This window comes from Pipra filicauda, unplaced genomic scaffold (assembly GCF_003945595.2).
Source record: "Pipra filicauda isolate LSUMZ 115617 unplaced genomic scaffold, ASM394559v2 scaffold6_size6359152_pilon, whole genome shotgun sequence".
Lineage (NCBI taxonomy): Eukaryota > Metazoa > Chordata > Aves > Passeriformes > Pipridae > Pipra > Pipra filicauda.
This window is the reverse complement of record NW_024104865.1, coordinates 1,534,399-1,558,857: the sequence shown is the minus strand read 5'-3', so window position 1 is coordinate 1,558,857 and position 24,459 is coordinate 1,534,399. Positions and strand designations below refer to the sequence as shown.

Genomic DNA, 24,459 nt, shown 5'->3' with positions numbered 1-24,459 from the left:
TACATTTCCACTATGCTCCAGATGACAGCATGACCACCAGGAAGAGGATCATCTCTTACAGAGGATTCACTGGCCCTCAGCCTCCAAAGACTACAGCGACTAGCCTGGATAACAATTCATCTTCCCCAAAAAATGATCCATATATATTTAGATATTTGGAAAATGTATGTAATTAAATATAGTCCCTCCAGCAGTGAGTGTAAGGGCCTGGGCCAGCCACTGCTTTCCTTCTTTTCCCTATTAATGGTGCTAGCTCCATGAAAAATGGTGTGGCCTCAAGATTCTTCTTGCTATGTGAGACAGGCTCCCTCCCACCAAGCACCCTGATTCCTCTCCTTCCCCTTGCTCTGGTGCTGCCAGCTGTGTTTGCCAGGTTTCCTTTGGGAACTCCTCTGCCTTCCAGCTCTCAGTGCACAGCCAAGCCATGGAGGCTTGCCAGCCCACCTGCTCCCCAGCCAGCTGCTGCTCCTGAATACCTCCTGGAGGGTCTGTGCCGGGGTGTGTGTAGGTCCAGGCAGCACTTAACACAGGTGGGGAAATCCCTAGTAAGTGCCAGAGATGACATGCTACAGATGTATTCCCAAGCCTTTTTCACCACAGATTAAGAATGACACTAAAATTTATCCAATGGTAAGTAGGTGAAATGTACTTGTCTGTGGCAGGCAGGAGAAGAGATTAGAGATTGTAGTGGTCTTTTCAATAAATCTCTGAAGATTAAGGAGAAAGCAGATTCCATAAAGTAAAATCTGATTTGCGTTTGACACAGCTGTCCATCCAAAGATGAGTACCCATATCCCACTTCTGCATAATTCACATTTCTCCACATGCACCCTCCAGAAAGTGAGCTGAAGTCATGGCTTTACTACTATAATTAGCATCCATAATGTGGCAGGCTGGGGTATCAGGGCTGTGGGGATGGCAAATAGCGACCCATTTCTCCTTAGAAAGGAGACAGAATTCATTTCATGTTACTTCAGGAACTCACACCTTACCACAGCAAACATCATATGGACAGGCAGAGAAAAAGCAGAATATAATCCTGTCTGTCCTACTGTCTCCTGACCTTATACAACACAGCCTCATTCTTCCATAATTCATGTCTCCTACTGCAGAAGCAGCCACAGCTTCTGATTCTCTGGCTATCCCATTACACCAGTAGTAAGAGTGCAAGCCAATTATTCTGCAAAACAATTCAAATTAATTCAGTGCCTTAAACCAGCAAATCTTTCTTTACAACACTACCTCTTCTTTGCTGCACTGCAGCTACAAGAACTCAATAGTTCTGTCCCTCCATCTTCCCCATGAGCCCACTGTCTTGGACACACACCACTGCCTCCCAGGAAACACTTTCTTGTTTTCTTTTCAGTGACATTGAGATATACTTAAAACATCTCTGATGCATGTAGGGGTAATGTTGTTCCAGGGCTCTTAGGATACTTAGTTGCAGTTTGTTAAATCATGCGGATAGGAAAATGTTGAGGACATTTCTGGCACACCAGCTGTCTGACCTGACTTATTTACATGATGCTAGGAAATGCACTAGTTTTATAGTCCTTGTGATCTGAGACTGTTTACCCAGAGAAAGGCAGCAGCAAGGAAAAGGGCACATCAGGCTCCCTATGTGCTGGCTTCAAAACCCGCGTCAGCCCCAAGCCTCGTGCTCCAGCCCCTGTTCTGGAACAGGCTGCTTGCCCCTTTCTCCAGCACTGCTCTGCACATTGGAGCTGTGTGCCTGGTCGTGATGGGAGCTGCCACCACCAGTGACCCTCATGCAGGGCAGCTGGAAAAACGTTCAGCTGTCTGTCTTGAGCAGGTTGCTGAAAGACTTGGAAAAGCTGAGGCCACAGTTGACCTGGCTGCTGCAAGGTGGAGGTGCAGAAGTGTCCCTAATGCAGGATTAACAGGCTGTTGTCCTTACCAGGGCTGTTTGCCCACACATGGCTTTCTCTGTAAGTCTGGCAGTGGCAGCTACAGTAGAGAGACAGCCTTCAGGGTCACCTTTAATTGCAAAGCACACCAAGCTTCATCTGAAGGTAAAACTTTCCAGTCTTCTCTCCGCCTAAAAGGAAAAATCAGAAATTACTTTTGGACAAATTATTTTTGGGCAAATTATTTTGAGGGAAAACAAGAAAAATAAAAAGAAAAGCCTCATTATGAAATATTTCTTTAGATAGATGACATATGTTTGAGATACACATTTCATATGCATCTTTAATGTATGTGTGTGTATCTGTATATGCACTCATGTGCACATATGTATGTAAATGTATAGTGTGGAGAGGTGAGTTGGATTCACTGCTCATTAGCAGCCTGCAAGGGACACGTGATGCCAGCGACTCACTAAATACAGGCCCCCTGAGCCTCCCAGTGAAAGCTCAGACTGGTTTGGTGGACGCACTGGTTTCTCAGCCTGCCTCTCACCCCTGTGAAACACCCTGGGACAGGATCTGGCCCACAGACCCCGAAAGGACCTACACTGCAGGTCCGAGGTGAGGGGACACCAGGCAACACCTTGCCCAGCTCTGCACTCAAGGGCTTGGCCCAAAACCATGTGTGAGGTGGGCTGTGAAGCAGGGAAGGAAAGTGCCTGGTTAAGAGCCTGGGGTGTTCACTGCCTATCACTGTGCATTTTCTGCATGAAATGCTCAAGTCTGAAAGACTTTGGAGTAGGATGAATAATATTTCTGGACAGGAAACCAGTGTTACGAGAAAACCATGAGCAACTTTGAGGCCATGTCTCACCTCCTTTGCTCTCTTCAAGGAGAGCAGCCCTGCCAGCTCCACCATGGCAGGGTGGGCTTCCCCTCTGTCTAGGGCAGAACTGTCCTCCTGTGGCTCCTGGGTGCCACAAAGCCCACCGGGGTGATGCTAATTTCCACCTCAGGGAGATACAGTTAGCCACAGTTAGCCAAAGAACAAACAGAAAGCTGAGGGAGCAGGCTGGAGGGGAAGGCAAGGAGAAGCCAGCTTGCCCCTTACAATCCTGCTCAAAGCTAAGGAGAGTTGGATAAGCAGGGAGGAGAGTACATTCGCTGTGTAAAGCAGTGTTTGTTTGCTAATTTTGTGACCCTTCTTAAGTACAGACAGGACTGAAACTCCTGGTATGGGGAATGCACCAGAACCAAGGCCCAGAAGCATATTTCAGGCCTGCAAACTCCTGTCTGGACAAGAAAAAGAAGATAATCAAGACACTTCATTCCTTGACAAGGTGCTATCCACAATAGTTATTCTTTTCTTCCCTACTAGGTCTGCTCTTTCTTTCCCATTCACCTGGAAAGCAACTGTTCTCTGTTGCCTTTCTCTCTTGCACTGGGAATGAAGCAGAGCTAAGGCGCAGGTCCCTTGACATCCAGCCTCTGGATCCTCCCTGCACTGCACTTAGGAGCCAACCTAGATGCTTATAGCCGAGCACAATAGAAGTAGGGAATCAGGAGATGCTCTTCTCTCTTCGGGAAAAGAATGGGATAGCTCCCACGCCTGCTCCCAGTGACCTTTCGTAAGGCTGCCTTGTTAAACACCCTCCTTCCATTCTGCTGCTAAAAGCTCAGTGGCAGGGTCTGCCCTATTGTGCTGGAATCCAACAGGTCAGAGGCATTGGGAGGCTGAGATGCAGAAGCAGCTCTATCAGTGGCCACAGGGCTCTCTGCTGCTGGGTTGCAGCACAGAGCTGCAAACTGAGCTCATACCCACTTGCAAGGGGAAGCCAAAGAGTCCCATGATGTTGAGTCACTGTGAGTTTAGTTGAGAGGGGTGTCATGCACATCCTTTGGGGCATACAGGTCTGAGAGTGCTCCCTGGAGCCACAACCACCATGACTGCTTTTGAACAAGGCTGTAATGCAGCAGCAGTTGGTCACAGCTGGAGGGATTTTCTGTGTAGTGAGCAGCCATCAAATCTAATTCCATGCCAGCACCAGGAGCCAGCCACACACTAGAAGTGGACTTAGTGTGCACCTTCTCTTCTAGCTCCTTCAGCATCAGCCAAAGCAAGGGGCTAAAACATCTTCTCCAAACAAACTAATTTTCCCTTACTGCAGTCTGGCTCCAAGCTTCAAGTACAGTGGGTCTCACTACTCCCCCTCATCCAAGCTTGATACATGTGATAAGCACACTTATTTTACCCATCTGTAGTACCTTTGAATGGATGAGAATTTTCTGTCCTCATTTTGGAGCCCACATTCCCCCTATACCGGGAATAAAAGACAGCTCTGCCTGCACATTCTTTCTCTTAATCTAAAATAAGTTGCACATCAGACCACACCTGACCGGTATTTGTGAAAGGGAGGAAACTACAAGAGAATTTTAAGAGAAGGAGCAGAAGCAGAAAGAAAACTGCTTTTACTGCTATTCCCTGTATCCCTTCATGGGTTGCAGCATCTCTCTGGCGTACTACATACTTGATCAGAGAGGGATCTAGAAGGCTTCTGCTCCAGGCTAGAGGAGTTTCTGAACATCCAAATCTGTTGAGAGCTACAGCAATATCCAACCTCTTCCAGGCAATGCTGAGATACCCAAAAGCTTTCCAGAATCAAAAGACTGACTTCTCCCCTGCCTAAGCCACCTCTCCATACACACAGCTACCCACAAAGAATAACAACAGTAAGCCACATCCCTGCATTACCTGGCTGGGCCATGCCCCATGCAAGCTGGGGAGAGGAAAAAAGGGCCTTAGCCGCATAGCCCTTTTCTCTGAGCACCTAGGGCTACACTCCTTGGTTGGGACCCAAAGTAGGTTTTTATTACTGAAAAATAGAACAGCTATATTTTGGTTATTGAAATGCACTTACCACAGAACAAACTTTGTTTATTTTTTAAACACACCAACTCACTATCAGCAGTGCTCCAGTTTTTAGTCACACCTGCTGCACTCCTACCTTTCAATATCGTTCCTCTTGAAGCCTCCTCACCTTCCCCTCACCCCCAGCAAGCACACATGTTGCACCTCTGTCAGAGTCAGGAAAAGAAGGGAGAAATTAAAGCAGTGGCTCCTCCCAAGCAAGCTGTAATCCAATCAATCTTTGGCAATCTTTGCATTAAGCCTGCTTCTCTACTTTGCTACAAAAGCCACAGCATTCCCACCTTCTTAGTGTTTTGTTTTGATTGCTGCTGAGATGAGTGCACCTAAGAGCACAGCTTACCTGTGTTACTCAAGGACCTTGAGTGCTTGTGAACTGTCCCAAAGACAGAGCTCTGCCAAACGTGCTATAGCCCTGTTCATGGCTGTGCTTCCAGCAGTGACTAACAAAAGCCTCCAGCCATACACCCACCATAAACAGCTTGTTTTCAAGCCTCCTTATTAAGAAGGAGATGCTAAAAATATTTATTTCTGTTTTGAAGAACTTAGGAAAAAAACCCACAACAAAAAACAACCTATTTTTCCTCATGTCAGAGGAGCAGGGGCTGCATCTCCTGCAGGCAGGCACTGATGTATGGAGGAACAGGAAAACAGGAGCTCCCTCCTGCCCCCAAAATTAATGATGAAGAAACAGATGGGAGCAGCAGCTCTAGAAGACATTCCTCTCTTCTTGGGTGGTTTCCACAGGGAGGTTTGAGGCAGGGGTGCAGTCAAGAAGAACTGAAGAGTAAGCAGAATTCACTTATTATTTTAAGCAATGCAAAGTTTGCGCTTTTCAGGATACAGCAAAATAAGGACACATGATCCTGCTGAGTTTATTTGCAACACCTCTGAGCTAGAAAAAGGTGCCTTTGTTACCCCCACAAAATGGCCTTTATAATTTTTCTTCCTGTGAAGTGCCAGATCTGCCAACACCGGGAAAAAAACCCAAACAACCAAAACCATGCATTTTGGTTCAAGCCCTACAGCATATCCTGCAAGGAGCAGAAAGGACTCAGCGACCTGACTGAGTACTCAGTCAGATCTTTCTGCATTTTGGCTACGGAGCTAAGCCTGCGGTAAGAAAGAAATGTTACTTAATATGGTAAAAGGAATGTTATCTCAGGGCACAAAGAGACACTGCAGGTTGTTCAACAAACCACACGTTGTAGCCAAGCTCATGGTGACCTGTCACCCCAACAGTCCACCTGAGACCCAATTCTCAGGTGAGTTAACCACAGCAGTTCCTCTGGCTTGATCATTTCTCCCATTCAAGGCCATGCTCAGACTAGGTGGGTAAAAAATTGTACAAAGACTAGGTGAAAAACTGCAGAATTGTTCTTGTGCCAAGTGCACCAGATAGAAGATGTTAGAAATAATACACCCTTCACAGGCACACCAGGGGAGAACCAAGAGTACTAATCATCCAGGCAAGCCCCAGCCTTGGTCAAGACTTTCAAAGCATAACCACTTTCCTGGGAGCAAACTTCTCCTTACTAAACACAACATGAGCCATCTTCTGTCCCTCTAGTAACCACCAGAAGTGACTACGCTGAACAGCATTCAAAACAGACTGTTTCTACAGAAAACTATCATCTTATTTCCATAGAGATATGCCAATATTACACTAAGTCCTAAGCAGAAAGCCTGCCTACTATCTGGAGCTAAAAAAAAAAAAAAAAGCCATGCTCTGTAGCTGAAAACTGCTACCAGCCTGTGTCACTTATGTGCCATGCACAACAATGCATAACACGCACCAGCAACCATTTACTATTGACTTCTGACCCCAAGGGCAATTTCCGTTTCTTATCCACTTTCTCTGCTTTAGAAGCAGCACAGATGGGGGGGCAATAGGGCTGTGGTTGCCTTCCTTTCTCTGCCATTTACTTCTGTGCAAGAGTAAAGCCTTGGGGCAGTGGGCACCAGGGGAGCTGCCAAAGCCCTGGCCTTGGGCAGGAATCCTTCTATCTCATTAGAGACTGAAAGAGCCTGTGTGTCTTACAAGGAGGATGAAATTAACCCTTAAATTGGTTAGTTAAACCTTAATGGGAACCATTCTTCACACTGTGAAAAGTAGGCAAGACAATGCAGAGAAGAATCAGAAGGCTTCACGTTTGGCAGTGTCCACAAATTTTAAAGTGTCTCTGAAAGGGACAACAGGGAAGACAGAAGAGAATTTCCCAGATGTTAGCCAGAAGATGGAGGTGGTGGAAGAATGGCCACAATCTAACTGTTCTGCAACTTCAGAAGTGAAATCTTAGAGGTGCAAACCATCCTATATTTTCTCCTGTCCTCAGACACAAGAAAACAATTTAGACAACTCTCTCAGTCGAGGGAGTTCTCATCTCATTCCCAGGTTTCCCAGGAGGAGAAAGCAATCTAACCTAGAATTACTAGTGGAAGTTGTTTGAGCAGACGTGGGTTGCTCCCTAAGCCATCCTCCTGTTACTGCATTGCATTAAAAATACACAGATAACATTGAAATCAATAGTTTCTGTGTCCTTTTAACCAGAATAAGGAGAGAGTCACTTAATTAAGCTGCTGTGGTGCATAGACCCACCTCCATGTTGACTCTGCCAGGGAGCTTGGAGCTTACAGGGTAGTAGATTCCTGTGCAGCAAAGAATGACTGATGGCAAGCACCTCATCACAGGTGGCTTAGGGCATGCCTTGCTGGTTACACAGAGAGATGGCTGGTGCTTTAATTTTTTACACATTTAAAAGTGGAAGTGGGTAGCAAAGGTGAAAGTTTTTCACATGCACCAGGTAACACAAAAACTCAGTGAAGCAGAGGAATTGCACTGGCAGTAAATATGTGTGTCAGAATTTATTTGAACTCCTGCAGAGACAATTTAACATCATTTCAGTGACAGTGTATCAAGAACACACAGGAATTCATTCTAGTGTCAGCATAACTTTTATTTATTTATTGCTGTCAATATGCACAGTTAAGGAAGACCTGATGTGGCTACCTCCTGCATACAGTACTTCTGTAAGGTCTGATATTGTGGCTTTGATGGTAATAGAACAAAGGTCCTGCATTCCAACCCACAAGATGATTTTCCTAACTGCCTGAATTACAGATACATTCCCTGGCTGTCCTTTATTCTGTCCCTACCAGCATCATATAATATAGATATTGTAACTGGAAAATAGCTAGAGATGATGTGAGAACAGCATAAAGGGGAAAACCAGCTCTGTATTGTTTTCTCACAGCCCTTCAGCCTTGTAGGAGCCAGAATTCATTTGTGGCTTTCTAGCACGCAAGCACAAGTGGAAACAACACAGAAGGATCAGGTATGCTAAGGAAGGTTGGAAATTCTCTTCTCCTACCACTTCACTTATCAATCATCACAAAAATGTCAGCCTTCTTTAAAACCTCCCATTGCCTGGCAGAAGGATACTGGTCAGTGACTGACTGACATGGAAAGTACAGGCTGTGCTTTCAATGCTTTTCCTCTGGTCACACCAGAGTGACTCCATTCAGGAGCATCACACCCTCACAGTATGCTCCTCCACCCAGCATCAACCCTTCTCCTCTGGTGACTTTCCCCACTTCCACAGCCCTGTAGGAGCTTGCTGCTGACAATTTTTAATTCTTGAAGTGGTAGTGGGTTTTGTTGCTGGACAGTCCTCACTTTCCTGCCCTCCACCTTGTTTTACAGAGGTGTTGATGAAACTATCAGGACTGAGTCAAGGGCTTCTCTACACTGATGCTGCCTATAAATAACATTTGCAGCACATATCTGTTCCAACACAGCTAGATGTCCCAGTGCAAAAAATATGCAAAGGTGGCCCCAGAATGTTCTGCCCACAGTCAACACAACACAACCCTCCCTCCAGCTTGCATCCATGCCACTGAGTTACCTATAAGCTCTTCTCTGTACATGATCCTCCTTGGAGCCAAATCCTCAGCATCCTCAGGTTGTCTTCACCTTGTGTTGCTGCTGTTTGCTTGAAATTATGTAGCATCAAGACAAGAAGTTGCCCTGTGTTTGATATTTTTGCCTGTGCTTGGGATGCTGGGACTGCTGCAGTTTTCAGCCTGTGTCCCACAGAAGTGCTGATTGACTGGGGGTATGGAGCGAGCCCTTTCCTAGAGGGGATCAGGCAGAAAGGGGTAAGCTGTGTCCAGCTGGGGAGATTACACTAGCTGGAACATAGGCTGATAAAGGGCTTTCTCAGAAGCACTTGTGTTTGGCAGACAGACTAGATAGGAAAGGAAAGAAGAGGCCTTTCTTAACCTATGGTCTGTGGTTTACTTTAACACTGACTGTGGCATCTTGGCAAAACACGCCTTAATGTAAGCAGCTGAAGCAAACAGATCTGGAGTGATCAGTAGAGAAGGCCTGCCAGGCTACAAGGAGCATTCAAATGAAAGCAAAGCCACTAACTGAGGGGATTGCCTACACACAACTTTACCCCACTTTCCCCACCAAAGGGCAAATCTCCCTTCTGACCCTAGTGCCCAAGGGCATAACTTTTGCGGAGCTGAATGGCAAGTTGAGCTCAGAAGCCCCCTCCCAAGAAGAGTCACTTTTTGTCCCCTGAAGCAGAATCCTTTTGTGACCTCATGATTTGATAGATAGTTTTCCTGAAGCGCTGGTCCCGGCTCAGTCTTTTGGCTGCTTCTTTCAGCTCTTCAATGTTTTCAGCTTCAGCATGCGAGAAGATGAAGGACTGGGACTGCTTCACTGAAACAAGAACAGCATAGAAAGGTCAGCACTCTCCATCAGGGACACAAACTGAAGATAAAGCTTCACTAGAGCACACAAGCCATGTGATCACCTGGCAGGGGATGAGCTAACCATTTTGCTTTAACAGCTTTACCTTACTGTGTTCAGAGGAGGAGAATGCTGGCAGCATGGAAACACGCTTTTCTTTACAGCTGCCTCTGATTTGAGGTGCTACACAGAACCTAATCTAACCTTGCAAGTAGCCACTCTGAGCACCAGATTGGATTCAACAATGTCCAGGTGTTCCTTCCAACTTAACTTAGTCTGTGATTAAGCATTCCAATGAAGTAACATTTAAGCATTTTTTGGGGGCCTGGAACCATCACAGCAGTTAGCTTTCAACATACATAAAGAAACAGGCAACAAGTACACAGGCTCAGTGCCTCCTCTGGGAGAGGAAGCTCCAAGTAGCACTGTAGCTCCATTCTACTACTAAGGAATACGAAATACGGATGATCTTTGGAGACTTTACTGTTCTGTCAGCCCCATCTGCACGTATCTGCTCTTGCAGAATAGAGATTAAAAAGCTGCCTGATACCTACTGTCATTCCATGAAGTACTGGTTCTCCGGCAGCGGAAGCGGCAGCTCTTTATGCGACGAGTGGCAGCCTTGTGGATGTACACGGAGTTCTTCATGATCACAGGCATCTTGGCCTCCAGCTCGGCATTGCGGATGCACTCTTCAAAGAACTCTGAGAAAAAGACACCACTGTAAGAGTGATGGGACAGACACTCCAAGCAATGAACCAGTCACAAGGGACTGCACTTGTTAATGGGCTGAGCCAGATAATGATTATCTTCACAAACAACAATCTATGAAGCTCCTGAACATCATCAAAATGAACATTTTCAGTGACAAAAACCTCTGGTTCCCAAAAAATGCATACTCAAATTTTAGAAAAAACTGCAGAACATTCCACATCAATCATTCACACAACTGCTCATGATTCAACTGCCTCTGATACTGTAATAAAACTTCTCAACTCTCTTGCAACAGAGGGTATGAAGCCTCACTCATCATACTTTCTTTGAAGGACTTCTAAAACCAGTCAAGTCTAACTGGGAAAGGGAGGTTTTGGCAACACTGGCATGGACACACACCTCCAGGCCATACATGGCCAGGAATTTCTTAAAAGCATAGCACAGAGATATTTACATTATAGGCTCCAAGCAAAGCCCCACGTCCAAACTCTGACAATGTTATTCTGTCCTGATCTGCCACACAGGCTGCTTTTCTTGGCCTATTTCCCCTCCTATGGTCTAACCAGCATCTCTTCTGCCATTCCAGTCTTGCTGTCCTTCTGCCTGTCGCTGGCCCCTTGCTGTTCAAAGGCATCATGTGCTAATGTGCCCAAACTTTTATATGAAAGGGCAGAGCAGGGCAGAGCAGCAGGAACCACTTGGAAGGACTGATGCAATCTTAACCAAAGTTAAGGAAAACATTGATGGTCCCTCATTTTCTCTAGTGCTCTGCTCATTTTTACTCTTTTGAAGAAAACATCCCCCAAAATTTAAGATTGGAAATGTCAGGAAACATTCAGTACCAGAGGTTACTCACTTATGCCCCAGGCAGGTAGCTCAGCTCTACTTGAATGCTGAACTCAATAAACATATCCACTTTAGCTCTGTTTTCTTACCATGGCCCTGAGACAGTGGGATGAAGTTCAGAATCATGTTGGTTTTCCTCAGTTTAGAAATCTTATGTAGAAACTACTGAATAATATTTATTTTATTTAAATATATAAAATGTATAGATATGTGAATAGATATAAAAGTATTAATACATGTATTTATTTTTTTCTTATTCTTCTTTTTATTCTTTCTACGTAAACTGCGCTCAGAATGCCACAGGACTTTTTGACTTTTCTGTATTGGCCCAGTACATCCACCCTTCACTGAAATGAAGCCTTAACTGTACAAATACAGCATCTTCACAACCTTTTCCCTCTGAACTATACTTGAGGATGGAAAATAAGAAAGACTTCATACAACTGAAGCTGCTAATGTCAGTTCCCAGACCCAACTCAAGCCAAATGCTAGGGAAATGCCCCTCCAAAATACCCAAAAATCTCCAACCCAAATAAACACAAAAAGGGCAAGGAAATAAGGTTAACCTGTGAGGACATGAGTCTTACACCTGACCTGTAGACTGCAGCTGTCTCAGCACAGCAGTGCTGATGCTGTAATTCAGGTCCAAGTAAGGATCCAAACTTCACCTGCTGGGTCACCTACCAGCACGTTGGTACAGCAACCACAGTCCTCCTTAAACTGATGTTGTTGTAACCAAGGCTGAGAAAATAATGTCTTGAGGGGAATCAGAAGACTCTTTAACTCAGGCCTAGTCAGTCTTCATAGCTCTGCCACAGCTTCCCTTTGACATTTTGGAAAGCATTTGATCATCTCTACCTTTAGGTTTGTCTTGCACCCAACAAAGAAGGCTGGGATAATTTCACCCTCCTTTGAGGGCAAAATACCAAGTGCCCACATAGCACATTATGGCTCCTCAAATGGGAGGTGTGGTGGAGGTACAAGAAGTTGGAAGAGCACATTATGTGCACTGAGGATCTTCTTTGTGTGTCTGGAAAGATGGGTAGAAATATTTTCTCTCTCAGACTTTGCTTATCAGGAGAGAGGATGGATGACTGACTTACTTCTCAAGTTACTGACATCTGCTTTCATCTTTTCCTCTTTCTCCTTGTTGCAATGCAGAGAATTTAAGCCTTGCTCCAAGCTCTGCAATGCTTCCTCAGCTTCTCTCAGTCTCTTCTCCAGATCCATGCGTACCTTCACCTCAGCCTGAGGAAGAGAAAAAGAATTGCTGGAAACTGGCTTGTGTCTCAATAATCATCCTGGTAACCCACGAGGTCTGTGAGGGACTCACCATGGTTGAAAACAAAAAGACAACAGTGATGAAAATCTTTAGAAATATTGTAGGATAACATAAAAGTTGTTCCTCATGTCTTCAGTCGGAATCTGAAGTACAGACTATTTTAGTAATTCTCCTTTACTTTGACTTTCATTTTCTGAAGTTTTCCTCCCATTGTATAAACCATATGGAATCAGAGATGGTATTTCAACACATGAATTTGTGCTAATGCAAGTATTTACAGATGAGCAGGAAAGGGAGGACATAATTCCAGCTGAGATGGACTTGAGATAGAGGCAGTCAGTTCTCACAAAGGGATGTACAGTACTGAGTTTCAGGAACAAAACACAAGGAAATTTAGAACTGAAGTAGTAGCTTAGCAAATGAGAATGACTAATACAGCTTAGGTCAACTTAGCTTCTGTTTGGCCAAGTGGAAGGATACGGGATAAAAAAAAATATTGGAAATGCAGGAAAAAGAAGAACTGGGGTTTTTTTGGATAAAATATTTGTATAAGCAGGTTGAGTGTCAAACAGCCAACAATAAACATAACCTTTATATTATTTAGATTTAAATAAAATATCGTGTATTAATCTATGCAAAGGTAATTGGACAAAGTATCCTCTGTTACAAAGGAGGGCTGGTACCTCAGCTGCGTTCCTCTGCTTTTCAACTCAAGTTCTTGCAGAGGTTACTGAAGATTTACACATCTTAAGATTGATTTTCTGAGCACAAGTGAGGAGGGAAGATATCTGCTCAGTTCTGCAATGTCCATGGTAACATTTCTTTGAAATAATCTTTATTCTTTTTTGTGTCTACTTTATTCTTTTACTTTTTTCTTCCCTTCATCTTTAGACAATGATTTCATAGTAGCAAACTAAAAGACTTGCACTAAACAGTTTAATCAGGCTTCAGAATGAGAAAATAAATAGTAGTGCTACATAGATACGACATGGCAACTTCATGTGTTATGATGGTGTCACAGAGCGTTTTGGATTGGAAGAGACCTTAAAGATCATCTAGTTCCAACCCCTCTGCTGTGGACAGTGACAGCTTTCACTAGACCACACTGCTCAAAGCCCCATACAACCTGGTCCTGAACATTTCCAGGGATGGGGCATCCACAACTTCTCTGGGCAACCTGTTCCAGTGCCTCATCACCCTCACAGTAAAAAATTTCTTCCTAATATCTAATCTAAACCTCTCCTCTTTCAGTTTTAAGCCAATTCCTCTTGTCCTATCACCACATATCCTTGTAAAAATTCCCTCTCCAGCTCTCTTGTAGCCTCTTTTAGGTACTGGAAGGTGCTGTAAGGTTTCCTTCTCAGAGCCTTCTCTTATCCAGCCTAAACAACCCAAGGTCTCTCAGCTTGTCTTCACAGAAGAGGTGCTCCAGTCCTCTGATGATCTTTGTGATCCTCCTCTGGACTCATTGCAACACATCCATGTCCTTCCTGTGCTGAGGACCCCAGAACTGGATGCAGTACTCCAGGTAGGGTCTCACAAGGGCAGAGTAGAGGGGCAGAATCTACTGGTCTTGATGCTTTTGATGCAGCCCAGGATACGGTTGGCAATAGGAAGCACAGCAAATGAAGATTTGTAATCACAACATGAAAACGAAATAAAACAAAGAGTTTGGCTTGATGGGGGATGAACTGAGAAGGAAAATGAGAGCACTTTAGGCCCAGGGACAGCAATATACAACATTTGCAGGGAATACCTTGAGGTCTCTCTCTGCCTGCTGTTTCTCTGCAGTCAGCTCCGACAGTGAGTTCTGCAGTGCTTGTGACTGGGAAGAGTAAAACTCCCGCTCCTCCTCCAGTGCTCGGGACCGCTCCTCATTCTCCTTCATTCTGATGCATGGCACAGCAAAGAAAGATGACCATTCCCACCCCAGCACAACTGACAGGAAGGAAAGAGGCTCAGTATCGTGATTGGGCATGCTTAACTATCTGGCTGTCCTGAGCAAAGAGGTGCTAACAGGAGCACTGTCTGTGCTTCACTCCAACAATACAGGCATTGCTGGAGAAAGCCAGGTGGACAGTTCTAGAATCGAACACTCTCAACCCCCTGATGAGGCCCAGAAGCACCAAACACTCCTTAGGGACAGGCCATGAACACCTTCACGTGTCCAAATCCTGGTTTGAAAGGAGAAGGCCCAACCGGGAGCAAGAAGTTCAGCAGCCCTGCCTCATTCTGTCTCCTTTGTAGTGTTTGTACCCTAAACTCCTGCCATGGGAACCAGACAATCTTCCAGACTTGTCTTGTGTTGGCAACGAAAAAGCAAGTCAGCAGACAGTCACATCATTTGGCATCCCTAAGCCTGAGCAGGGCAGAAGTGCCCTCTTCCCTTTACCACACCCAAGAATGGAAATTATAAAGGATCTTGGCTCTCTGCAGGTCTCAGGATAAACAGGGAAACTGTTTTGAAGTGATATTTTAAGCCTGCAAATATTTAGCCACAACCCCATGCCTCCCACCTGCAAGGGGCAAAACTACCTCTTTTCACACCACCCTCCTCACACTGGATCACATCTTGTTCCTGATACCACCTCAAGAACCCCTGCCCCCACTTCACCTCTTCTCTGCCAGGAGTTTCTCCTGCAGAAGTTGCTGCATCTTCTCTTCAATCTGTCGCAGGCTGCAGTGCAGTCCCCAGATGGGGCTTTGCTCTTTGCTGGGGCTGGTTGGAGGTGGGACCTGGCTCTCATTTTCTTCCAGCATCTCCAGCATTTGCTGCTTTTCCAGGGAGAGCTCCTTGAAGAAGGACAGAGATTGTGAATATCAGCTAAGTCTAATGTTTCTGCTCCTGTTCCTGCCTGGCTCTTCCCTATTGAGTCCCTCCACCCTTACATGCCTCATTCAGGTTAAAAACACAAATAACAAAATTAGGTTTTCATTTTGTACCTGACTCATGAGGAGCAAGCCTCCACCACAGCCTTTGCTATGAAGGGGGAGAGAACCTGCAGGCTCCTTTTATGTGATATGCCAGTAAGGACACAATTCAGGGACTGGAGCCTTGTGATTCCCTAGTGCATCACAGATGCAGCCCGCTTCCCTGCCTTCCCCAGCTTGGCTTGCTCCTCAATGGGAACTGGAGGCATCCCCTCTGTGGTACTTCTAACTGCAGGGCAATAAGACATATCATGCTGTTTGCCTGTGAAGTGTTTGGTTCAGTGTGCAACTAGAGCATGAACAGTCCTTCACTATCTTTCCAGTTCTTTTTTCATTCCCATAACTTCAGGCAAGGAGAAGAGCTCAAAGGAACAGATTTTTGGACAAACTTGCAGCATCTGACACAAACATTAAGAATGACCTTGAGGCTTCCAAAGGCTGGCTGTATGAAAATCTCACAAACAATGTGCATTTAGAAAAGACACTTTCCACAAATCCACCAGAGTGATACCAAGTAAGGAAAGATTTTAATACATCAATATTCCTTTTCCTATATTCCCATGTGGTACAGGATTCCTTGGGAACACCATGCTCTCTTCTGCAAACAAGGAATGCCTTTCTCCCGCTCCAATTTCCACCAGAACTTAGGGAGTTGCAGTTTAAAAAAAAAAAGTGCATGACTTACAGCCATGTTGGCTGGAAGGCACCCTCCAGCAGGCTCAAGTCCAACCTCCTGTTCAGAGCTGGTCTGCCAGCACAGCAGGATATGGTCAGATGTGGCTTTCTACAGTCCAGTTGTGAAAACCTTCCACGATGAAGCTTCCTCAGGCTCTCCCACTGCCTGCCTATCCATCCAGTGAAAATTCTCTCCCTAGTGTTCAACCTGAGCTTCCCAAACTGCAACTTTTGGTTTTTCTGCTATGGTTCACCTGCTATGACTGAGAAAATTTTGCTTCTGCTGGGCTCTGTATCACTTCTCATCCTTTTCCATGGGGGATTTTGGCATTCATACCAGCTACCAAATGAACCTGTTCATCTGTACAGGACTTAACTTTGGCGCTAGCAGATATTAGATTCATTCCATAGCACACTAAAATGCTGTCACTCAGAGGTGAGAAGTGGTCACTCACCTCCAGGGTGTTCTGTAAGGACTGCGTCAGGCTTCGCAACTCTTTCTTTTCTTCCTCCACTCCTTTAAGGGAGCGGGCTGTGAGCTCTAGCTCCCTAAAGAAGCAAAAAGGGGGAACAGCTATTGCAGTGGAACACTAGCCCCAGAGACCACGCTCAGACTGCGCGGGCTGTGGATCTCTTGGTGAAGGCAGTCCTGGAGAGTCAGGAGTTTGTCAGGAAGCATCACATCCTGCCTTGAACACACTATGGGCATTCAGGAACTTTACTGTGCCTCCTCATCATCAAACCAAACCGAACTGTCTCTAGCAAGGACAGTCATATTTAAGCAGAGGTAGGTCTATGAAAACAAAAATGGTTTGCAAAATCACACCGAGATGTTATTTAGGGAGAGAAAAGGAAAACAAAAAAAAAAAGAGGGCAATGGCTAAACAGCCCTTTCAACACTCAGGGCAAAGCATTTTGATCCTTCTCTTTCTAAATACGTTCTCTGGTTACATTTTGCATAGTGTAATTCTTAAAATAACAAAACAATTCTTGGTGAGGCAACATCATCATCCACCCATTGTCATTTAGCTGATGGTGGAAAACCAGATCCATATGTCTGGACCCCACAGGGCTGGTCAGCCAATCAAAGTAATTGCCTCTTTGAAATCCTCTCTAGCACCTCCATTGCCACGCTTCCCCAACCAATCTGGGGTTTGCTGATGTCCAAGCCCTTTGAAAATAAATTGCTGGAGCCCTGAATGCAAAATGAAACTAAGCTGTATTCTATTGGTCACACAAGCAATAGCAAATGCAGGTAAACAGCCCACAACCATTCCTGTTTTGGTCAATATAGCATCTATTCTCCTTCCTACACACACAAAAATAGGTAGATTTTACAAACTGTTTTGATTCACCACGACAGTGGCACTTTTGTCTGGTATGGGAGTTGGTGTCCTTTTCCTGCCCTGCACAGTCTGCTGCCTTACCGTCTGATCTCCTCCTGCTCCAGCCGCAGCTCCCGCACCACCTCTTCAAACTGCTGCTTCTCTGCTTCCAGCATCTGGTTCAGGCGCTCGAGTTCCTGGCCCAGAAGAGAAGACAGGAATGTACTCTGCCTACACGGTTAGGCTAGGCTTCCCTGTTAACAGTGCCTGGGACTTTAAACCTGGCATTTAACCCCAGCTATGTAGAGCCACAAGGTGTCTGATCACACCACACTTTTGTCCAGGAGCAATTAGAAGGGATTTGAAGTAAGTTGAGGATTTTCAGACATCCATAAGCCCCAGCCAGGTTACCAAGCACACGAAAATCCCAGACATGCTCTCTGCACAGGTCAGCTCTGATGCATATATACAGAAGGTCCCTGGGAATGCTGGACTCCACGTGTATGTACCATTTCCAGGCACCCACATGTTAAGGTACAGATAGTCCTGAAGGAGTGTGACAGCCCCGGAATTGCTGTGCCTGAAGTGTGATTTTTCTACTAGCTCTGCCTTGCTCTCCACCCCCACTGGGGCAGGAAAACACAAACTGTTCAGTTACAGCTTTGCACAGTTTAATCAGCCTGTCACTATCTTTGTGCTGATAAAACCATACTTAAAGAGCACAAAATACAAGTTGTCCTCAAGCAGTGAAACAGCCTCTTCCCCTAGTCTAGAGGCAGCAGTTGTACTGAGACCTACTGCAGATGGAGAAAGACAGGGACAAAATACAGCAAGGGTCCTGGTCCCTGATAGGTCCCTTTGCAGCTATAGCTGCTAAGCACAACTCCTGTTGCAGGCCCAGGCTAGTCACAAAACAGCACTGACACTGAATAAATTAATATTAAGCGTCTCGCTCCATGGTGCAGACACATGGTTCAAGCTTCCTTCCCAGCATACTTCTCTGGAGCCTTCAGGCTCTCAACAGGTCAGACTGCCACAGCTCAGTGAGCTCTACATTAAGTTCTTCACAGTACCAAACTCCTTCAGACTAACCTGGTCCCATCTGCTCTTTGTGGGCAATGGAGTTACTGTGCATGGCTTTTTAATAGCAGAGATTTGTTCCAGGATCTTCAGACAAGGGCATTTCCCTCCCCATGGCTGTGGGCTGTGCAGCAGGCTACTTCACCAGAAAGGGATGTCTCCCTGTAAAGGCAGAAGTAGCTTAGCCCTAAAGGAGAGTCCAAGCTATCTTTGGATTTTAGCTCTCCAAGAATGTATGCAAGAAATATATAGGCCTGAGAAGCCAAGGTCAGCATTGCCATCTTTTCCTAAAGAGGGGCAATGGTTGTTTTGGATTAACTGGAATAGAACATGAGGCACTTTGCAAGGTTGTAACATGGTATTCTACATCCATGCAGACTTTTCTACTGTGTAATAAGACAATCCATTTGCACAGCTATCTTGCAATGACTTCATGATGGTGCTATAAAAATCAGTATCGTTTTGCTGGAAATGTGAGAATGAGCTACTCTCACTATATTAAGCAACCATAAGTTAGGAATAGTTTGGAAAACAATTCTCATCTCATCTCATGGCTAGGCTTCGCGAACGAAGATTTGGGAAGGGCTCTACCCACATTTCCTACAAGCGCGCTGGTGACTAAAAAGGCCAATGAGGGACAGACAAGTCCGGCTGCAAAAGGCACAGCAGAAAGACTCCTTAGGTGGTATCGACAAGACACGTGTCTTGTTGGAAAGCAATTATAAACTTGATAAAGCAGCCTCGTTTGGTGAAAGATGTCCCTGCCCGTGGCAGGGAGGCTGGAACTAGGTGATCTTTAAGGCCCCTTCCAACCCAAACCATTCTATGATTCTAAGATAAATTAAGGTATCATAGTCACCTCTTAGGGGGTGCTCTCTTGATTTTTCTCTCGTGCAATATTTATTATTCTCCCCATCTCTGGTGTGTCCGAAAAACAAACCATGTTGCTTTTTCTGCTCCTTGTTTCTTACAACAGTATCTCTACACTGGAACCATGTCAGGTCTGTTTATTTGCTTTCTAACTGTGGAGACAAGTCTTGATTGCCAGAGTCTTCTCTGCCAAATAACAATTGTGTCATTCAATCCAGTGAATATGAATTTCATTTCATTTTCCTCCCTGGTCCTCCTGCAGATATAATCACAAGCACGCTGCATGGAAAATAACAGGGAAAGGGAGCAAGGGTACACCTCCAAGACCCATCTCATGGCACAAATCTTATTCCTCTCTTCATCCACGGGGTCCAGAGTTTGACTGGAGACTCTTGTGGCTCCACAAGCCCCTCTCCCTGAACCCTGACATGCCTTCAAACCAGCAACTCCCAAAATCCCACTCCTGCCACATGGAATTTAAAGGAAATTGGCTTGGGATGAACACTCACCTCTTTTTGCTCCCTTTGCAGACATAGCTCTTCTGTTTCCTCCATTAGTTTATCTGCAAGCACACAAACAAAGGCCAGAGAAAGCACAGAGAAAAGCATTTTATATCCTGGGGATATTTACAAACATGAAACACTGACTTTCTGAAGCATTCCCTATTCCTTTGTGTGCATCTGTCTGAGAGGCTCCAAAGTCTAAGATGGCACGTAATGGGATGTTCTGTAACTTCATCCTGCCAAATAACTGAATAAACTAAACAACCACATTGCTGTGTACTCCTTCTAAGGTTTCCTCTCAATGCTCTTAAAGAACATTAATGAACTGACCTCCACTATCCTCTAGCTGAGTCAGAAAAATATTCTTATCTCTGTTTCACAGATGAGGAAACAAAGGCACAGAAAGGTTAAGTGGGCGCACAGGGTCACACACCAGGTACCAGCAGTCAGTTCTCCTGCAGCTCAGTGCCTCATCCCCACCTGCCTAGCACATCATCCTCTCCTTACTCCTTAGCCCTCTGGGTATCACTGCCAGCTCCCTATTGTCACCTTAGGATGTTCCAGCCAAGGCCAGAAATCAATCTCCTAACCTAGCCACAAAAGTTTTGCTATACAGAGCAGTTCCCCTCAACATCAGCTGCTCTTGTCTACTGAAGATACACACCCACTAGAGGCCTTGCTCTGCTCCTTACCCTGCAGCCTGCTGTTGTGCTATGCCCTAACCTCAAAGGCTCTCCCTCAGGCAGCTCTTGGTCACACTTACAGGAAGTTAGACAGAAACACACTCCTCACAGTTAAGCCTAAGGTTTAGCTCTCAGCTCTGCCACCAAGCTGCCATGTGAGCAGGGCAGATTCACTGTAGCAGTTTTAGATTAAATTTTCCCCATATCAGGTGAGTGGGATGCTACTGATTTCCCTGGTACTGGAGACCTGATGAGATTACTACCGCTGGCGGAGTACTACTGCTAGGAGGAACACAGATTTCACCTCCTGCCCACAGCAGGGCTCCCGCTGCCAGAGAAATAGTGTTACATTACCAAAGCTCTGCTGACCACCACTGCTGCCTTTCCTTTCCACTCTTGACCTCTTTCTCCTGGGCAGGACCCAGCACAGATGCACTGTAATTACACAGAGGCTCTTCCACCTTCCCCCTTCTGCCCCTCTTAGGGGGCCCAAGCCCTGGACTTGATGGCCCTCTGTAAAGTCCATGTCTGAGAGTGAAACCTGGATCCTAACCAGGTGGAAGGAAGGTGGGATCCACTCAGTGTGGATTCAGGGAATTCCCCTGAGCAGTGTTTGCTTCCTCCAGAGAACCTTGACCTCCTGCCAGGAACAGTGTCTGACCTCAAAGTTTTAACTAGAGGATGGACACAGATCATTGAAGGTAAGGCTAATGAGGCAGAAGCCTCAGTAGTTATATTGAAATAGACAGTTGCTGTCAAAAGAAAGTAACCAACTGTGACAATTGACCAGCTCTGAATGTTCCTGTCACGGACCAAAGAACCCAGTGAAATATATATTTTATATTCCAAATATCTCCTGTTTGCCACAGAATGTATATTCTTCTATTCCTCCATCACTTTGTCTTTTATCGTACTAAAGACCTCTTCAGTCTTTTAGGCTCTGTAGTCTGCTCTGGTGGTTGCAAAATAATGTTTTGACAAAGTTTTCCTGTTTCTAATCTTCCTCCCATTCCTGCCCCTCCAGGTCCTCCTTTAAGCACTCCCCATTATCCCTTTGTCAGACATGGAGCTGCTCCTCCCTCCCTGCCTCACATACAAGCCCATCCATCAACTCGTATGTGTGAATGGAGCTTAGATGGCCAGAATGAACATGCCTTGATACTTGAATTATTATCACTGTTGCATGTGAGATCATCATGGATGCAAAAGTGCAAAAAGCTCTTCAAGATTCCTTCAGTACCTTGGTGATTAGGAGTAGATACTATGAGCCTCTGCTCAAGGCATCACTGACCTGAAGCACCCAAATTGCTGCCAGCTTGTTTAAAGCAGATGACTGTCCAGACAAGTCACTGGGCCCACACATGACCAGCAGCCCCCAGATAGAAGGGCTCTTCGAATGCTCTAACATGGAGGGCATCTGGGTTAAAATGGCTACTCTCCCTTGGCTCTTGCTATGGTCAGTGCAGGGAAGAGACAGCTGGACCTCCCAAGGCAGTCATAGCATCCAAGGTATTGCCATCCAGAATCTTCAAGGGGATTGGACTAGATAACCTACAGAAGTCTCTTTCCACCTACATTATTCTATGTTCATCTGGACAAACTGTTCTCTCTGCACTGTCCATGGAGACAGCACTGACAAATTAGCCACTGCCATTAGACACCTCAAGCAAGCCCATGTAAATGCTCCCACTTTCAATACGAACAGTGTGAGCAAACACAAAGATCAAATAGAGTAAGACCAAAAAAACCCCCAGCTAGTTGAAGAAAACCCATGCAAGAAAAGCTGTGATCAGTCTCAGAAGTGTCAGTCCTGTGTGATTCAGGGAGACAAAGGTATTGGCTATTTGCCTGGTAAGCAGCTGAAACCAGCACATCCAAATATCTCATGGGCAGCAAACATTTGTACAGACCAGCCACGAGACTGCAGCAGGTTGGCCAAAGCACATTCTTGTTTTCACACTCCAAACAGATGTCCAAATCCTGCCTTAACCATTTTATGTTTTGACCCCCTTCAAACCTGAATTTCAGCTGCTGACTACTCAAAAGCTTCATCCAGTAACAGTCAAACCTGTAAAAACAGGTTTTGTACAGTAAAAACCTGTAGCTGCTAGGCTTGACCACACTGACAACTCCAGGAAAAGCAAAATGGCTATTTTGGGGTTTACGGCTTTTGGAAGTAAGAGTTTCCTACCTAAATACTCCTGTTTCTCCTTGGCCAGCTGCAGTCCTTGGGCTTCCAGGCTCTCAATCATAGCTTCTCCCAGCTGGGCATTCTTCCATGTCCTAGGGAGAGCAGACACAAAGCAGGCAATGTAAAGAAGCTAAGGGTCCTACAGATTGAGACGGGGGTCTCAGCCTAGCAAGCCACCAAGTAATTCAAACATGCAGACTTTCATCATTTGGGACAGTGATTCTCTAAATTTTTCTCCACAAATGAATTGGAGAAATTTCCCTGACATTAAGTAATATTTTTTTCTTTTTTAAATACATGAGCTGTATGTTAACACCTCACAACTATTCAAATGTTATTTTTCAGTGTTTTGGAGATTCCTACACTGATCTTAAGCTTAAGGACTCTCCAGACCAATTCAGCACATCCACAGCCTCCAACTGCAACAGGATGCATCTGGAACCCTTTAAATAGATCCTGACAGACTTTAGGACCAGATTTTAGCTTTTAACTCAAATAACTTCCCACTGTTAACAACATTGTCTTCTGCAACCTTTCCAGTATTTTGCTGTTAGAGTCACTCTTCCCCTTCAAACATTAACCATCTATTGAATTCTTCCCATAGCCTTCTATCTTCAGTCTTTCTGGTATCCACCATCCACCCTGGAACCAATCAATCCCTCCTCTGCCACTTATAAGCCACTAGGACTTGGTGTCTGGCCCTACACTGTGAGTTAAGTGCCTCTTCCTGTGAAAACAAAGAAGAACCAGAGATAAAAGCCAGACTAGATGCTGGCAAGTAGGGAATGTTAAAGGAAGCAGGCATATTCAAAGAGCATCTTGTGTTATTTTAGGACCATTGGCCAGAGGATCTCAAGGTCACTTAAACACTTTATGAAGCTAAGCTACAAGAAGGGCCTGTGGAGCAGATGCCCATTACTGACTGAGTTGATGGGCAGGATAGGCTTAAGCACAGATATTAAATACCATGGACAAGGACACACAAATTAAAACCAGAACCAACAATGGAGCTTGCTGCTCAATTCTATTGGTGTTTCATTAGGAAAAAAAAATCAACACACAAGAAATGCATAACATTAAAACATACATACAATTGATTCTAATCTATTTATATAGATGTACATACAGGAACAGCAGTTGCTGCCCAGAAATTCTGCCGTCTTTGTTAAATCCTGAGGGAGCTTATTAATATTAAATATCTGTAAGCCTTCCTGTACCAAGCCTCTTTGTGAACCATTTGAAATTGTAGCTTTTTGGAAACCATTAGGTTGGCAACTTTTAGATAACAATTTCAAGGCAACTTGTACTTCGTCTCTTACAAAAAACAGACAAATAAATTAAACACACGCCACCCCAGGGACCAGGCAGCTCACAGCTCCAGCAGCCCAAGCACTGTCTTGTGCTCCTTGCAGATAGCTGTGCTTCTTTTCAGCTGATGAGGATCATTCTAAAGTGCAGAGGAAATTAGAACACTAATTAAAAAGGTGCTGTTTTGCCCACAGGTAGGTATCTTCATCTTGAGGGAAAACATGTGGGTGCAAATATGTTTTTTCACTAACCTTCTCTCATACAAGATGAATATGATCCCAGAGAAGCCAACAGCAAAAGATCTCAAGAGGGGAGTGGGGGGGACGACAGAGTTTATCATATGATTACATGGAGAGTTTCAAAACAGCTGTAGCCTTTGAGGTGTCTGTTTATTAGATTCATGTTTCCAGGGCCCTTTCCCTTCCCCAGCCTAACAAGATGTTTCCCTGTCTGTAACTCAAAGGTTACTAAGAAAAGAACCCCCAAAGCTGTATA

General features: G+C 45.1%; 1 protein-coding gene across 3 annotated transcripts in view; it reads right to left on the bottom strand.

The window, feature by feature from the left end:
* Positions 1-7,647: 7,647 nt before the first annotated feature.
* PLEKHD1 (pleckstrin homology and coiled-coil domain containing D1) overlaps positions 7,648-24,459 on the bottom strand; it is a 32,750-nt gene continuing 15,938 nt past the window's right edge. For all 3 annotated transcript variants that reach the window (XM_039388981.1, XM_039388982.1, XM_027716932.2), the window contains 9 exons: positions 22,657-22,748; positions 19,789-19,841; positions 17,432-17,526; positions 16,460-16,553; positions 15,013-15,191; positions 14,155-14,287; positions 12,220-12,364; positions 10,111-10,260; positions 7,648-9,526 (listed from right to left, as the gene is read on the bottom strand). In XM_039388981.1, coding sequence (XP_039244915.1) covers positions 9,366-9,526; positions 10,111-10,260; positions 12,220-12,364; positions 14,155-14,287; positions 15,013-15,191; positions 16,460-16,553; positions 17,432-17,526; positions 19,789-19,841; positions 22,657-22,748 — 1,102 coding nt within the window. In that variant the 3' untranslated portion in view covers positions 7,648-9,365. The remainder of the gene's footprint in view (positions 9,527-10,110; positions 10,261-12,219; positions 12,365-14,154; positions 14,288-15,012; positions 15,192-16,459; positions 16,554-17,431; positions 17,527-19,788; positions 19,842-22,656; positions 22,749-24,459) is intronic.